This window comes from Coregonus clupeaformis, chromosome 1 (assembly GCF_020615455.1).
Source record: "Coregonus clupeaformis isolate EN_2021a chromosome 1, ASM2061545v1, whole genome shotgun sequence".
NCBI lineage: Eukaryota > Metazoa > Chordata > Actinopteri > Salmoniformes > Salmonidae > Coregonus > Coregonus clupeaformis.
The window spans coordinates 83,336,381-83,353,933 of record NC_059192.1 but is presented as its reverse complement, the minus strand read 5'-3'; the positions used below and the strand labels follow the sequence as shown (position 1 = coordinate 83,353,933).

Below are 17,553 nucleotides of genomic sequence, written 5' to 3'. Positions count from 1 at the left end.
ATGAATTATGTTTGCATTAAGCTAACTAACTGTGTGACATTGCCTCTGGGGCTATTGGCAGGAATAGCCTAGGCATATCCCACTGTGGTGTCTGTTAACCCAATCTCCCGTTAAAAATAGTGCTTGGCTACAGTTCAGGTTTCAGGGGGTCATCTTAAGATTCTGTCTTAAGGTTCCTTGATTTGAGCATAGAGCTAAGCAATATTAAATGAACATAGCCTAAAGCTAATACATATAAAAACAAATATAGGCTATATAAAAATGTTCCTCAACTTCATGGATAGAGTTGAAAAAAAAAGTATGGCATTATTTAAATGAAGGAAACTGAACACATTGTGCTTAGGCCAAACTGTGTAAATATTGGAAACTGGATATATTTTTTTATGACCTATTCAGTGAGCAAATAAGAACGAACACTACGTGATATGTGCCTAGCCTACTAAGAAATTATGTTAAGGGTTGATGTAAAAGCTAAATATAGTCATATGCCTATCCATAAATGGGATGCAAGAGTTGCTGCACTCTGTGTGGGTAATCTTTGGTTTTCATCAGCCAGTGACTTCCAAGCGGGTTTAGGCTGACCTACCTCTGCTTTGCGCTCGTGTAATCTCTTGGGGTAAGTCAGGCCTATTATTTCCTTGCTTTTCAGATTATTGGATTTTTCAGAAAGGTGTTGAATTGAGAGATGTGTGCTTGGTACTTGGTTATATCGGAATGTGGAGATTGATTAGTCTAGTTACCTAATTAGGGCCTAGGCTACTGCCTAGACCTTGACATAATAAGGATATTATCTATCAATATTCATTGAAATAGTTTTTGGACACATATTTGATCGATATAAGAATATTGCTCTGATGGCATGTTGATAAATGGATGCATCAGCTTATATAGACTTTTAAAATCAATTCTATAAAAAGACAGCTTACTTGTGTCTTCTATATGCAGAGAAATGTGGCTCAGGAGTTCAAGTGTCAAGGGGTTGATATTTCTGGTGCCTAAATCTCAGATGTTAAGCACTTTTGCTGCACTTGAGAAGTACCTATAAATTAGCCTGACTGGTAAATTTACATTTTACATTTGAGTCATTTAGCAGACGCTCTGTTATTTGGTTGTAAATCTATTCTAATACACAGTGAGAGGCAATATGCAACTGTGTAGGACTGTGGGAATTTAAGGCTGACATAGGCCTGTAGAATATTTAAACTATTTCCATATTCAGAGAACATATTCAAAGCTAAGTTCTAAAGTAACTGTCCAGTGAAAATCTCACTTTTAAAAGTTAATATTCTGTTAACTGATTGGCTGAGCTGGCCAATCAGCTGTGTGCTGAAATCAATATTTTTAATGACCGGTTTACGCCCACACCATTCTGTGGTTGGGGTTAGCCTACACCATTCCAACACAGAAAAGCTGCTTTTTAATTAACATACATAATTAAACCTTTTTTGGAAGGAAAACTATTTCATAGAAATCTGCAAACACTGGACACTTACTTTAAACTAAGTTTTGACCTTATCCCAATATTATTTACTGTAATTCAGATAACTTGCAGGTGCTCAGACTGTTCTTGTGTCTGTTAATACTCAATCTGTTAAAGGCTATATGGTTTTGTATGTTCTTATTTATCACCATATCACCGGTGAATATAGGTTACATTCAACTCCTTCATATTTAATAGGTGTCTGAATGACATTTAGATTGCTGTATTGTAAGAATAACTGGTAATAACTAAACCTTCATAGATGAATACTTGAGCCATTAACTAGCTCTAAGCCTCAACCCCCACCCTCTAATTTTAAACCTCCAATGAATTTGCTTTCCATCTCTTCTGCCCATAACTCAGACTCTTCCATTACATAAGAACAGGCCCAATCTTTCTCCCGCAGTGCAGGTTTGATGGAATTCTACCCTCAGTGTCTGTAACCTCACAGGCACTAATACCTAAGCCATATAATTTGATGTTGAAGGACATACTGTACCGTACTGCATTTTGTGCCCTGAAATGCATCAATGGATCAAAGAGCCCGAAGAGCCATGGATCCGTTGCATTGCATTTTAGTAAATCTACATTAACATGGTTTGTTGCCATCATCGAGATACAACGAATATACTGTATCTCAATGGTTGCCATTATATTACTGTTAGCCAATAGAATACAGTATGTGTTTTCCTCATTTGAATCACAGGTCATTAAAAGTTATCAACTATGGCTGCGACAGTTGCCAGACACAAGCACGTGCACGTCAGTCATGACTACCACAGTGCACAGTCTAAGGTTGTAGCAAAGCAGTACACAAGGTAAGGCAGATGGGCCCACAGGAATCCTATGCTTCATTTGAAACATACTAGTGGTTTGGAAACTGGGGACCAGATTTACAAATGTTTGCATAGGAGTATAAATTGCACCTGATATTTACCAGAGTGAATCAAACATTTAAATGGTATAGAGCTTATTTAGCATAGTTAAATGAAATGTAAATTAAGACAGTTAACACATTTTTTCTGGTCTTTATTCCCATCTGAGAATAAAGCACTGGTGTAAATACATAAAGTAAATCTGGCCCTGGGTGTACAGTTTCAAATGGTAGTTAGTGTATTCAGCTGGGTATTTAACAGTGGGTAAGTTTACACCTAGAGAGAGCACTTGTAACCCACTAAGAGGTTGGTTCCCTGCTAATTGTCTAATCTCATGTAACTATGCAGCCATCCTGTTGCCACTACACCACTGGATCACATTATCTTCTATAAACTGGGGACACAAATGCTTCACTGTCTTGTATGGTGACTAACTGTCAAATTTGTTTGGGTATGATTATAATACCATTAACATTTTCCTCTGTAATACACCTTGGACTGATTTGCCTTTAAAGAAGGGTGTGTTTACTTGTATTTGTTGACGTCAGGAGTAGAGACAGGACACTCGCATTAGTTTGCACCATACAGTCTATGGATTGTACCCAGTTTTATCTGTGTCATCTCAGATCACGTAATCTATATTACCTGTACACACTTCTATGATCATTCTGTCTGGTATGTACAGACTGATGATTCATCCTCAAGAAATAGTACATTAGGTAATCTGATAAAAAGGGCATGAGAACACTGTCAACATGGTGCTATTAGAGGTCTTTTGATGCTAACGAAGTGCTCTGTAGCTCTATAACTACATTTACTCAGCAATAAGCCAATGATTAAAATGCAAATAAGATGCTTACTGTATGTATAGCAAATAATAATTGTTATGGTTAGACTTAACATACAGTATATGTTTTTTGTGGTGCTTAGAGTTTTTCACTGTGTTGGGCTTTTCTTATATTTGTTTACTTAAACATAATTACACTGTTTTATGTTGACCTTTTTAAAATTATCCTTTAACTAAGTTTGTTTTGTTGATATAGCTCTGAGGTGGTGGAGGACGATTATCATCACAAACAAGAAACAAGAATCCAGGGAGTGGTAAGGTCCTCATCTGTCATGTTGGGAGATTTCAGCATGTCACCATAATTAACGATGTCATTTGAAAAAGACGAGCGAAAATATTGAGTATCACAAGCCTTGTACCCTTTTCACACGATTGAGCCAAGCCAAACCGTACTGTGCAGGCTCTGATATTGACTTTTTGCATTATCCTGTCTAGCACGGTTCCTGTAACTATGGTGGATGCATTACCGGGCCAGCGCAGTACAGGTCGCCTCAGCTTGGCTTGGCTTAGTAGTGTGAAAAGGGTATTGAAGAGAAATGTCACATGTCCATATTACCTTCAGGTGCGGAAGAAGATGGTTGAGAAGTACGTTCGTGAGGAGTCTATGATCAGGGGCCCTAAGTTCCTGACCACACTCCGATCCCATACCGTTTGGGAGCACGCTCCCGTGAAGCTGTACTGCACGGTCGAGGGTTACCCAACCCCTTTTGTGAAATGGTGAGGATTCAGTCTAAATAAAGATGTAGGATCGTCATTTGAGCCAGTTTGCTACAGCAGTAAAATAATCCTGCAGCAACAAGAAATGTGAATTATTATGTGGATGATAATTAATGGACATTTTTGGTAGGGGTTGATACATTGATACATTCGTTATGGTAAATCAAGTATGATATTTTAAAGTGGAAAATACAAATTTCAGAAGCCTTTTTAAACCTTGAATACACTACAAGTTTGCATTTCCTGCTGTGCAGGAAAATTCTCAGTTACAAAAGAGTGATGAAATTAAGATCCTACATCTGTGTCCAAAACAGTCATTCAGCAAGTTCAACAACAGCATTTAGCGGCTTATCTATGGGTGCAGAATGTTATTGTACTAGTATAGCACAAAGGGAGAACTGCTTAATGCTAGTGTTTTTCTTTCATACCCTCTGTGAGAGTGAAATAGTGGTCAAAGTTTTACGGATGATTGATGGTGTCAGATTTCAGCTGAGGTTAAAAGGTCAGCATAGCTAATCTTGACCTTTCACTGTCTCTGTAGCAATGCTTTTTCCCATTCTTGAGAATTGCGTCTTATAGTTTTACACTAAAGGTACTCGTTATGACAAAGTGCAGACTGCTTATACACAGTCACATCATAATATTCTGCGCACTGTCATTACTTTTTTCCTGTGTTACCACAGCCACTTGAAAGACTTCACCTTAACCACTTTTACTTGATTTCTCTCCAGGTATAAAGATGGTGTCAGCATTGACTTATCGTCAATGAAATACAATGTGCAGGACAATGTTGGAATTCATAACCTGGAGATCGCCAAGTAAGTTATTCTCACAGGAGGGAAAAAATTATTAATAGCTACAGCTAGTCTATGTATTTCATACCTTAGGCTGCACAGTGGATACACACCGTCAGTGGTAAAACAATGAGGGAAATCACAGGTTTTTGATTATTAAGATCCATTTGTCCGGAAAACATGATCCTCTCATGGTAGCTTATCGCCCCCATTTAAAAAGTCTCATACAATATCATGACTTTGCTCCTGGACCATCTGAGATTTTCATTGTGGCCTCCCTGCATTTCACTCACAATCACAGTGTTTACTGTTAACTTAATTAACACTCAAGTGTCCACAAAAGGGAGCCTTGTGAATGGTGGAGCCGTAGTGGTAGAGCTTTTCCAATTTAGACCAAAGCCCCCCGGGCACCGCCCTCGTCTTGAGGACTCATCAGCTGTTCATAGCGAAGTGCTGAGCTCTATGTCATTTGATCCTGGAGATCCTTAAAGAGCGCTGTATCTGCTCGCTGTCAGTGTCAGGGGCACCAACTCTAGATCGCACCTTAAGTCTCAAAGCCCTTTTTGCCTCTCCAAATCAAAGTGAAGGGTCTCAATAAAGAAATGCCACTCTGTATTCTCCCTGGGTTCAAACTCTTTCACACTCAAAGAAAACAACCGTGGTTTGGAGACAGAGAGGGAAAGTGAGCATGGACAGCTTTAAAATAGTGTGTGCAGGGTCAAGGTCTTATATCTGTCACTATTCTCGACCTACTCTCCCCTTGCAGCTTCAGATGTTTGCCATTCATGTCTTAGAGCCGCTCATGAATATCTCCTGAATAATTCATGGGTTGTTTTTTTCCTGCATTGCATTATATCTCCTCTTGAGCTCAAAACATTTGATAATATCTGACCTTGAGTGTGTGGTTATACTGTAGAGGTCAAGATAAGAGGCCCTTACAAGCTAGAAAAGTATTTACATTTGCTGTATTCATTTACTGTGCATTCATAAAGTCATAGCACCGTTTCAAATGAGGATCATGGCTTGATATTTCCCAGTAATCATTTTGTCAACAGCAATTTGCATAATCTGCATAATTTGTTATCCTTTGAAAGTTTACCATCCTGTAAATTCAACTCAGGAAATTATGTTAGGTGGTTAGTCAATTAATCAGTCCTACATACAAAACTAAACCCACACAAACTATAGATAGAGAAAAAGTCTAAGCCTTAGGTATTGCTGAGATGTTTTTGTGTGTTCATGGACATTATCAACAATGTATTCTTCCGGTATTCCCTATAGGTGTGAAACCGATGACACAGCGCAGTACACTGCTGTGGCTGGTAACATTCATGGACAGGTCTCTACTCAGGCCTCTGTCATTGTCAAGAGTAAGTTTGGCAAGGCAAACAGACAGTATATACAGTGGGGGAAAAAAGTATTTAGTCAGCCACCAATTGTTCAAGTTCTCCCACTTATAAAGATGAGAGAGGCCTGTAATTTTCATCATAGGTACACGTCAACTATGACAGATAAATTGAGAAAAAAAATCCAGAAAATCACATTGTAGGATTTTTTATGAATTTATTTGCAAATTATGGTGGAAAATAAGTATTTGGTCACCTACAAACAAGCAAGATTTCTGGCTCTCACAGACCTGTAACTTCTTCTTTAAGAGGCTCCTCTGTCCTCCACTCGTTACCTGTATTAATGGCACCTGTTTGAACTTGTTATCAGTATAAAAGACACCTGTCCACAACCTCAAACAGTCACACTCCAAACTCCACTATGGCCAAGACCAAAGAGCTGTCAAAGGACACCAGAAACAAAATTGTAGACCTGCACCAGGCTGGGAAGACTGAATCTGCAATAGGTAAGCAGCTTGGTTTGAAGAAATCAACTGTGGGAGCAATTATTAGGAAATGGAAGACATACAAGACCACTGATAATCTCCCTCGATCTGGGGCTCCACGCAAGATCTCACCCCGTGGGGTCAAAATGATCACAAGAACGGTGAGCAAAAATCCCAAAACCACACGGGGGGACCTAGTGAATGACCTGCAGAGAGCTGGGACCAAAGTAACAAAGCCTACCATCAGTAACACACTACGCCGCCAGGGACTCATATCCTGCAGTGCCAGACGTGTCCCCCTGCTTAAGCCAGTACATGTCCAGGCCCGTCTGAAGTTTGCTAGAGTACATTTGGATGATCCAGAAGAGGATTGGGAGAATGTCAAATGGTCAGATGAAACCAAAATATAACTTTTTGGTAAAAACTCAACTCGTCGTGTTTGGAGGACAAAGAATTCTGAGTTGCATCCAAAGAACACCATACCTACTGTGAAGCATGGGGGTGGAAACATCATGCTTTGGGGCTGTTTTTCTGCAAAGGGACCAGGACGACTGATCCGTGTAAAGGAAAGAATGAATGGGGCCATGTATCGTGAGATTTTGAGTGAAAAACCTCCTTCCATCAGCAAGGGCATTGAAGATGAAACGTGGCTGGGTCTTTCAGCATGACAATGATCCCAAACACACCACCCGGGCAACGAAGGAGTGGCTTCGTAAGAAGCATTTCAAGGTCCTGGAGTGGCCTAGCCAGTCTCCAGATCTCAACCCCATAGAAAATCTTTGGAGGGGAGTTGAAAGTCTGTGTTGCCCAGCGACAGCCCCAAAACATCACTGCTCTAGAGGAGATCTGCATGGAGGAATGGGCCAAAATACCAGCAACAGCGTGTGAAAACCTTGTGAAGACTTACAGAAAACGTTTGACCTGTGTCATTGCCAACAAAGGGTATATAACAAAGTATTGAGAAACTTTTGTTATTGACCAAATACTTATTTTCCACCATAATTTGCAAATAAATTCATAAAAAATCCTACAATGTGATTTTATGGATTTTTTTCCCTCATTTTGTCTGTCATAGTTGACGTGTACCTATGATGAAAATTACAGGCCTCTCTCATCTTTTTAAGTGGGAGAACTTGCACAATTGGTGGCTGACTAAATACTTTTTTTCCCCACTGTACGTTTAGTTAATGCATTGCTTTTCATGATATGGCTTATTTAAATGATAAGGGTATGCGTAAATACTTGATTTATACCATAATACAATATTATGGTGTAATGTATTTTGTTGTTGTATAGTGATTGTGTGTGTATAATATGTCTGTTTCACAGGATTCAGAGAAGAGGGGCATTCATCTTCCTATGCATGGCTTCCTTACACAAGTAAGTCCACCCAACACAACTGTCCTGTGTATTCTTCCTGATACTTCATTTATCCTCTGAGTAGATCTTGACCACTGTTGAGTAAAATCCAGTAACTGGGGATTGTTTGAATAGGGCGTCATTCGTCTTGCGTTGCAAGGAAGTATCCTACATATCAACAATGTTTATACTATAGTGAGAGACAAACATAAACTATTGTAGATGGTATATCAACTCAAACATGCTTTCTCAACGTATGAGAACAATGTTATTTTTTATTTATCCCTGTAAGAATCGACAGAAACATTATCTGATGAAACTTCTATACTAATCACAACATGAATTGCGTCTTTGTAGTATTTTTTAAAAAGAGAACCACAAAGTATTCAGAATAATTCAGTGCTCTCTCTCCTTTAAAGTGTTTGTAATTATATACATCATTGCAGAATATACTTCTGATCATGGTCATCTATAATTATATTACTAAAATAGAGTCATAATAAAGTCTATCCTCTTTTACTATCTTCTGCAGTTCCCATGTTGCCAGAGATCAAATACACCAAGATCAACATCACCTTCCTGGAGACTTTTGGCTCGGTCTTTGGAACAGAAGGAGACACGGTCACCTTGGCAGCCACAATGAACATTAGCCCCAACCTAGCCAATCTACAGCCTGAAGCTCAATGGTTCAGAGATGGTAACACATTTTCTCTTACAATCATAACTGCTTTCAATAACAGCCGATTTACAAGACCATTTTTGTAACTTCAGCCACTGACAGTTCTTCACTTTTAATGTTGCCGTTTTTGTTTTGTTTTAGATCATCGTCTGTCAGACTCCAAGTGGGTGAAGATAGATTCCGGTAGAGGCGAGACCAAACTGACTCTGCCTCATCTGAACAAGGATGATGAGGGCGTCTACACTCTCCGTATGGTGACAAAGAGGGGAGATGCTGTGCACAGTGCATTCGTCTCCTGTGCAGGTAAAAAAATCTGCTAACTTTGAGAATTGTATACCACCTCTGTGTGTACCAGCAATGCATCTACTTTGAAAACTGCAGTATCAGCCATATTCTTATATCTTTCAAAAAAGCTACTTTGGTCCTTGAATGATCAAATCAAATCAATTCTGTTCACAGGGTGTTTCAGGTATAGCGTGATATACTTTGACAGAGTGTGATGATGTGACTTGCTTTGTGTCCCTATACCAGATGGTCCACCCCCAATACCTGGGTCTCCAGGTGCCCCTATGGACATCAAGATTCATGACGCCAACAGAGATTATGTCATCGTGTCCTGGAAGCCTCCCAACACCACCACTGAAGGCCCCATCATTGGATACTTTGTAGATAGGTAACGGAAGGTGTTAAAATGGGAATCAAATGTGAATATATCCAGCTACTTTTTCCAGCTACTATTTCCCCGATGCCTTTACCTGACCAGGAAAAACTCCAGGCCCTCATTATATACATTCTGGTATTTTTATTCTTAAAATCACATATCATTCTAGGCCAAAAATGGGAGGCAAATCTGTCAATTACAAGCTATAATCTCCCACCACTATGTGTAGCTGGTGACAGAATAATGTAGCTATATCAGCCAAAATAACTTTAATAGAGGTGGGTTTTTGAAGATGTACCAATTTTCCTACATTTTTTGCAGATGCGAAACTGGAACTGAAAATTGGGTGCAGTGCAACGACTCCCCCATTAAGATCTGTAAATACCCTGTGCCTGGCCTTTTCGAGGGCCACTCCTATTACTTCCGTGTGCGGGCGATAAACTCAAAAGGCATCAGCAAGCCCTCCAGAATGTCTGACCCCATCGCCGCACTGGATCCCACCGAATTTGAAAGACTCCATGGTAATATGATGATGACATCGTAAACGTTACCTTGTGAGGTCATGTATACTCTAGACTCAAATTAATGTATATAATTTTCTGTTTTTATTTTTGTTTGACAGCCATCAAGTTGGGTGGTAAACTTGACGTTGTAACTTACCACGATGACGTTGAAGGTACTCAATGGTTTTCTATGATATATGGGGGTCCTTGAAACTCGATAACTAGTTTGATACAAAAATATTTGATGTTCTTCTAAGCAGTCATGCTATTACTTTTTTAGGCTTATTTCTTTACACTTCATCAGAGTCAGTAGCACTAATAAGAATAATGAGGGTAAACTACCCGTTTAGAATATTGAGATATCATTAGCCCCTCACATTGTACCATGCCTTCCATCTGTATAATAAAACACCAATAACAACTGTCACATTTCACATTTTTCTTTTCACGATTCTCCAATCTCAATAATTTGCAATAATTATACAGCCTAAATTGGGGCTCATCAGAGAGCTGCTGATTAGTTTTTGATGAGAATTCCATCAGGATGCTAAGATCCAACCATCTGTGGCACCTTCTTCAGACTGAACGCAACACATCTATACTAGCAACAGATCGATGTGCATAGACAGCTAGAGAAAAAGCCTTCAGTACTACAATTTCATAACCTTGAAAACATTTGTTATTGTGGCAATATTTTTGTCAACTCGGGTGAATGCTCCCACTTGGGCAAAATACAGTAAATCTCTGTGATGTCTTGTGTCCGTAGATGAGAAGAAGGTGCCAGGATCCCCCTCAAAGTTGCACGCCCCAGAAACCGACCGAACATATGTTGTCCTCAGCTGGAAACCTGCCCCCTATCACGGCCGGGCCCCAGTGTGGTACTATATTGAGAAGGTTGGTCTCTCTCTGTTCTTCCCCAGGTTTATTTTCAACATGGAATTGCTAGATTTGTGTCCTCTAAAACAGGGGTTCTCAACGTGGGGTCTGCGGTGCCCGAGGCACTCTAGGTTGTCCGCGGCCAGATCTAAAAAAAAAAAAAAAAAATAAAAAAGATTATTACTAACAAGAACAGATTAAATGAATTTTGGCCAAGGGATCTGTGGAATACATACAGGGATAATACAATACAGTAATACTATTAATCTACAATTTATGTTCTTAAACATGGGTAACATTTGTTTGTAAATTGTAAAGTCTTTTGTCTTTAATGTCTTTTTCGTTATGTGTTGGACCCCATTAAGACTAGCTGTCGCTATTGGCGTCGGCTAATGGGGATCCTAATAAATCAAATAAAAATCAAATAAAAAACATGTGCCTGGAAGGCTCACAGAGACATTGATATCCACAGTACTCCATCAATTATCAATGTTTTCAACTCAATACTTATGTTTTTTAAATTTCAAATATTAGTCATTTAGCAGATGCTCTTACAATTAACGCATTCATCTTAAGATAGCTAGGTTAGACAACGACACATCACAATCGTATCAAGTAAATTCTCCTTAAAAAAATATTTATCAACAAAGTCAGTGCTAGTAGGGGAGGCCGTCAGAGTTATTTAAGATACTCTTCAAAGAGGTTTGGTATCAGACGTTTTTTTGAGCAGGGACTCCGCTGTCCTGACTTTAAGGGGAAGCTTGTTACACCATTGGAATACTTCATGTATTAAAACTGCAAAGTTTTCTCTCTGCCTCATGGAAAAATGTGTAGAATTGCAGGAAATTAGCTTGAAAACTGCACAAGAGGCGGGTCTTTAAAATGTTCCTTCCTAGGGCCCGAGACTTGGTTCGTCCGGCCATGCACTGCGGAAGTCATAGTAAAATTCCTTGTATGCAAAATGTTTTTTATCTCACTCAAGTTGTGTTCTGATTATGAGGTCCCCGGCCCCAACAAGTTTGAGAACCTCTGCTCTAAAACAGATGGAATCTTTCTTAAGATGCGTTCAATAGTATAATCGAGGGCAATAACAATCAGGTCACCATCCGAATTAATAGCTAAAGTCAGCAAAATGAATTGGGGTTCTATCTTTCTCTCCATTTCATTTGACTGTATCTGTGGATGTTGTAACAGTGTGTAAATGTTGTTTTTTGGGCTCTTCCCTCACAGTGCCTGGCTGAGACCGGTGCGTGGCAGAGAGTGAACACTCAGGTGCCTGTGAGATCTCCTCGCTATGCCGTGTTTGACTTGGCTGAGGGAAAACAGTACTTGTTCCGTGTCCTGGCTGCAAACATGTACGGCAGCAGTGAAGCCTCTGAGCCTACTGAGCCCATTCAGACTCAAGAGCTGCGCGGTAAGAGGTTCCTCTTCAATGGCTTTATAGCTATCTCTTAGAGTCCTCCCCAAGGTTGGGCTCAAGTATTCTCTCTAAAAGTCAAACTCCCTGCAAAGCACAGCAATAGTCAATGGTGGAATTTGAAACATTTCAAAAAGTTATTAATATAATAGATTTTGCTAAGACATAATAGTCCTTCAATTAAAGTAAGTAGATAGTTTACATTTTCCCCTTGACATTAACCCTGTTCATCTACTGTAGGTGTCCCCTCCACTCCTGGTTAGGTGGTTGCCACAAGGGAGACTGACACGTCTCTTGTTATCCAATGGGCTGAACTCAAGGAGCCTAACCATGCTCTGTTAATCTACTGTAGGTGTCCCCTCCGCTCCTGGTCAAGTGGTTGCCACAAGGGAGACTGACACGTCTCTTGTTATCCAATGGGCTGAACCCAAGGAGCCTAATAACCTTATTGGCTACTACATTGATGTGGGTGTAAAAGGCTCAAATGACTGGGCTTCAGCTAACCACAAGCCTCACAAGAGCAACAAGTATGTATTCAGTCATAGACTTATTATTTGAAGAGTGTGATTTCATTCATCATAATGTGTTGACATTTTACTTAATCTACTATTTTTGATTAGGTTTGTGGTTCAAGGCTTGACCACTGGTGAGACGTATGTTTTCCGTGTGCAAGCCATCAATGAGCTGGGTCTTAGTGATGAATCACAGGAGTCCTCGCCCCTCTCTGTCAAAGCTGCCCTCAGTGAGTATGCACTATGCACACGCATGCAGACACACACACACACACACACACACACACACACACACACACACACACACACACACACACACACACACACACACACACACACACACCACACACCACACACCACACACCACACACACACAGGATATACTTGTCATTAGTCGAGGTTCCAACCAGGCGTAAAAAGTGCTGGGTTCAATCTGGCAGTAGCAAAAGTAACAGCAGAAGAAAATTGCAAATACACGATTTTAGCGACCCACTGTGCTTAGCTGGAGACTCTTTTCTCTGTGAATGATCATAGTGATTAAATTGTAACAAGGTTATCAAGACTGTTGGTAGCTCTCCAGAAGTATGACAAACAAAGTTGGCCGAATATCTCAAAACAATGTCTCCAATAAATGAAAAGGACCATTATGCTTTCAGCAGGACAGACTGGGAGCCTATTGGATTTGGTCTATCGTCATTCATTTTTCTCCTTGTCCAAATAATGTGAATAATTTAGGCAATATGAGTAGAAAACAAACCATTGGCTGATAGAGTTCCTTTGGGACATTCAACCAACAACTGCAGATTGTTTCACCATCCATTTTTTTACTCATTAATTGGTGATACTCCAAGCTATGTGGCTTGCAGTATTTTGTGTTTGTAACAAACAATGATCATATTTAACATGCTAGTTGACTCCATGATGAACTAAGATTCATGTATTATATACATGCTACTGAAAGCATGCACAACCAGTATTTCTCCAGGAGTTAGGGACCCCTGCTATATATCCACCATGATGCATGTTTAAGACACTTATAAACTCTGTTTGCAGCGATTCCCTCTGCTCCATATGACATTGCTCTGCTCGCTTGTGATGGCGAGTCCATGGTTCTGAACTGGAAGCGGCCCGTCCACTCTGGTGGCTCTCCGGTGGCTGAATACTACATCAACAAACGCAGGCACGGAGAACATACATGGAGAGAGGTCAACATCCCACCCATCAAAGAGAGGCTGTTCAAGGTACAAATCTGATTGACCTTAGTCATTTAAAAATATGTTACAGTTAGGATCATTGGATCATATGGAATCTATTATGCAGTGATTCAAACAGTTTTAACAATTTTAGCACTTTCCCTCACAACTATAGGTTGAACATTTGAGTGCAGGTGCAGTTTATGAGTTCATGGTTTATGGTGGAAGTCTTGCTGGTCTTGGTGCCCCCTCTGCCCCTAGCAAGGCATTCCAATGTGATGCCTGGACCATGCCCGAGCCAGGTACAGTACCGAAAACCTCTCTGAAACAAGTTGATATTTTAAAGATGAAACGAAGTGTGCATAGTTCAAAGAAGTGAACGTCATTTTACATGCAAATACCGTTGCATATTTAAACCGTTAATGCATATCTCATCCTTTTTATGTGATGATGAATTCTGGAAGAGGTGCATTCAAGCTTATCGCCAGTGCCACTTCCAACATCAATCGTTAAGATAGCAGCACGTACACATTACACAGTCTGACCTCTGTGCTCAGAGTTACATGTCTGACATAAAGAACTGTTTGGCTGTAATTTTCTACATTTACTGAACTCTGAATTTCAGGTCCAGCTTATGACATGACCTTCTGCGAGATCCGCGATGACTCTGTGGTGGTGGAGTGGAAGGCTCCAGTCTACACCGGCGCCAGCCCAATCACAGGCTACTTTGTGGACTTTGCCAAGAAAGGCTCAGATGAATGGCACTGTTCCAATGAGAGCCATGCTGTCAGTCACCGCTACCACAAGGTACAGAGTATTCCTAGAATACCTATGAGTTATGACAATGTACCCTGTCTGGCACATTTTACAGTCCTTGTTGTTTTCAGGTGACTGGGCTGGAAGCTGGAGTGTCCTATGTGTTCAGAGTGCGGGCGGCAAACTCTGAAGGTGCCGGCAAGCCTTCCTTGGCTTCTAACCCTGTGGTTGCCAAAGCAGTGGAAGGTACTGTTGGACAGACACAATTCCCAATGCTGAGCTTCAATGTGGCTTAGTACAGAGCAACATTCATTCAGTGCGTTCCACAGAGAATGTTTATTTGGGTCAGGATTCCCATTAAAATGGGAGTTAGATTGGCTGAAAGGTAGGAGAGTAACACCACGGAGTGTGGGGTACACTAAACAGGGATGTTGAGGAGGGGCTTAGGGAGGGGTAGTCTGTTCTTCTGTCGATAAGACATTGGGAGGACGTGGGAGGAGAGAAAAATAGATGACTCATATTGAGCTCTGTAAAGTGGTTGGAATGAGAGCATCAGGCAACCAGCAGAGAGCAGTGTTGTATTCTGCAGGGACCTCAGCAACTCAAGCGCAAGGCTGGGTGAGATCAGGGAAAAGTCATTCTCACAATTCTCTAGATATTAATTCAACAGAGGATGCAGAACATACAGACACAAATACACTGTGGACATATAATGAACATACTACCATAGGATGACTGCACCTAAACACCAATCTCTAGGACATGCTGTGCTTGCAATCCCAGATTTCTATTTCTGTTGCCTGTCAACTTCACCCTTTGCTTTGTCACTCCAAAAGGTGCCCAGGAGATGACCTGCACAGTGGACAAAGAGTCGGGAGACATCATCCTGTCATTTGAAAGCTGTCAAATTACGGAGAGCTCCCACTTTGTGTGGAAGAAATTCTACAAGGAAATCACTGACTTCTCCAAAGAAATTGTCATCAAAACAGAGGGCAGCACGTAAGCTATGCACAAAACTTGTCAACAGATCAAATATATTTTAGCAAAATAAAACTGATTCAGAAATGTGTAATATACTTCTATTGGTGTGCTCAATATTTCCTGGACCCTATATTAAATGATGTCTCTTTCTTTCATTTCTTTCTAGCTCCAAGCTTATTTTCAAGCACCTCGACCAGGGGGATGTGGGTTGCTTCTCCGTTGCTGTAACTAACACTGATGGTGTTTCTGCCAGCCATGAAATCCATGCTGAAGGTAGGCCCTGGGTGGGGAGTGGATCGTAAATAAGAGGTTACTTATTTATAACCCTCATTATGGACGTATCATGGTATAAAATAGATTTTGCACATACATGCATGCATACTGTACTAGTACATCTAAGTCAACACAACAGCACTTCATTATACGGCAGACAATAGTGGCACCTTTCACAGTCATTCATGAATATTATATGATGTAGTGATACAGTACATGCATGTCTGGTCTTGTGCAGTGCAGACAACTGTTACCGTGGAAGTATACGATAATGTTTCATGTAAAAAGGCTTTGCTGTGGAGGAAGCTGTTTGGCTGTTTCCTGAAATCAATTTGCGAAACAGATATTGGATCATTGGAGTACTGAAATGCACTTCCCCTTGTTTACCTCTATTACAGAGCTGGAGAAATTGCTGGCAAAGAGCTATGGTATCAGACACCCGGGTAGGTTTTGTTCTGAATTATTCAATATGGATTTTCTATTTTCACTCTCCTTAGTTCTGGTCCCCATCAAATGTTCTTTTGGAAAACACAGCTCAGGGTAAATGGACGATTAAATTTTTTGGCTTTTGGCTTGAATAATCTGCATATACTGTATGGGCGTGTGTGCTGTTGTAGACTGGTGATGAGGTAAGATCTGTGTAAACCACATAAAGGAGACAACTGTTAATCCCAGAAAATAGTATTTGTCAGCCCTTGCTCCATCAACTTTAACTTTTAATTTTTTTAGGGGTAGATCAGCTTTAAAATTACAGATAGATTGTAACTTCCATCAATGTAATTGTCTGCATCACTTCCAATCCCCCATATGTTTTTTTTCTCACAAATATATATATACATACATACACATACATATACAGTTGAAGTCGGAAGTTTACATACACTTAGGTTGGAGTCATTAAAACTCGTTTTTCAACCACTCCACAAATTTCTTGTTAACAAACTAAAGTTTTGGCAAGTCGGTTAGGACATCTACTTTGTGCATGACACAAGTAATTTTTCCAACAATTGTTCACAGACAGATTATTTCACTTATAATTCACTGTATCACAATTCCAGTGGGTCAGAAGTTTACATACATTAAGTTGACTGCGCCTTTAAACAGCTTGGAAAATTCCATAGAATTATGTCATGGCTTTAGAAGCTTCTGATAGGGTAATTGACATCATTTGAGTCAATTGGAGGTGTACCTGTGGATGTATTTCAAGGCCTACCTTCAAACTCAGTGCCTCTTTGCTTGACATCATGGGAAAATCAAAACAAATCAGCCAAGTCAGCCAAAAATTGTAGACCTCCACAAGTCTGGTTCCACCTTGGGAGCAATTTCCAAACGCCTGTAGGTACTACGTTCATCTGTACAAACAATAGTACGCAAGTATAAACACCATGGGACCACGCAGCCATCATACCGCTCAGGAAGGAGACGCATTCTGTCTCCTAGAGATGAACGTACTTTGGTGCGAAAAGTGCAAATCAATCCCAGAACAATAGCAAAGGACCTTGTGAAGATGCTGGAGGAAACAGGTACAAAAGTATCTACAGTCATGGTCAAAAGTTTTGAGAATGACACAAGTATTGGTCTTCACAAAGTTTGCTGCTTCAGTGTTTTTATATATTTTTGTCAGATGTTACTATGGTATACTGAAGTATAATTACAAGCATTCCATAAGTGTCAAAGGCTTTTATTGACAATTACATTAAGTTTATGCAAAGAGTCAATATTTGCAGTGTTGACCCTTCTTTTTAAAGACCTCTGCAATCTGCCCTGGCATGCTGTCAATTAACTTCTGGGCCACATCC

At 40.2% G+C, this 17,553-nt stretch overlaps 1 protein-coding gene across 1 annotated transcript in view; it reads left to right on the top strand.

The window, feature by feature from the left end:
- The first annotated feature begins 512 nt into the window (after positions 1-512).
- LOC121575270 (myomesin-2) overlaps positions 513-17,553 on the top strand; it is a 43,603-nt gene continuing 26,562 nt past the window's right edge. Inside the window, exons 1-23 of the mRNA XM_041888247.1 lie at positions 513-616; positions 2,187-2,298; positions 3,399-3,456; positions 3,765-3,919; positions 4,651-4,737; positions 5,995-6,083; positions 7,874-7,924; positions 8,436-8,600; positions 8,724-8,885; positions 9,114-9,255; positions 9,565-9,764; positions 9,866-9,919; positions 10,513-10,640; positions 11,853-12,036; positions 12,392-12,566; positions 12,660-12,781; positions 13,605-13,792; positions 13,920-14,046; positions 14,370-14,551; positions 14,632-14,746; positions 15,337-15,499; positions 15,648-15,754; positions 16,153-16,197. Of these exons, the coding sequence (XP_041744181.1) occupies positions 2,207-2,298; positions 3,399-3,456; positions 3,765-3,919; positions 4,651-4,737; positions 5,995-6,083; positions 7,874-7,924; positions 8,436-8,600; positions 8,724-8,885; positions 9,114-9,255; positions 9,565-9,764; positions 9,866-9,919; positions 10,513-10,640; positions 11,853-12,036; positions 12,392-12,566; positions 12,660-12,781; positions 13,605-13,792; positions 13,920-14,046; positions 14,370-14,551; positions 14,632-14,746; positions 15,337-15,499; positions 15,648-15,754; positions 16,153-16,197 (2,791 nt within the window). The 5' untranslated portion in view covers positions 513-616; positions 2,187-2,206. The remainder of the gene's footprint in view (positions 617-2,186; positions 2,299-3,398; positions 3,457-3,764; positions 3,920-4,650; positions 4,738-5,994; positions 6,084-7,873; positions 7,925-8,435; positions 8,601-8,723; positions 8,886-9,113; positions 9,256-9,564; positions 9,765-9,865; positions 9,920-10,512; positions 10,641-11,852; positions 12,037-12,391; positions 12,567-12,659; positions 12,782-13,604; positions 13,793-13,919; positions 14,047-14,369; positions 14,552-14,631; positions 14,747-15,336; positions 15,500-15,647; positions 15,755-16,152; positions 16,198-17,553) is intronic.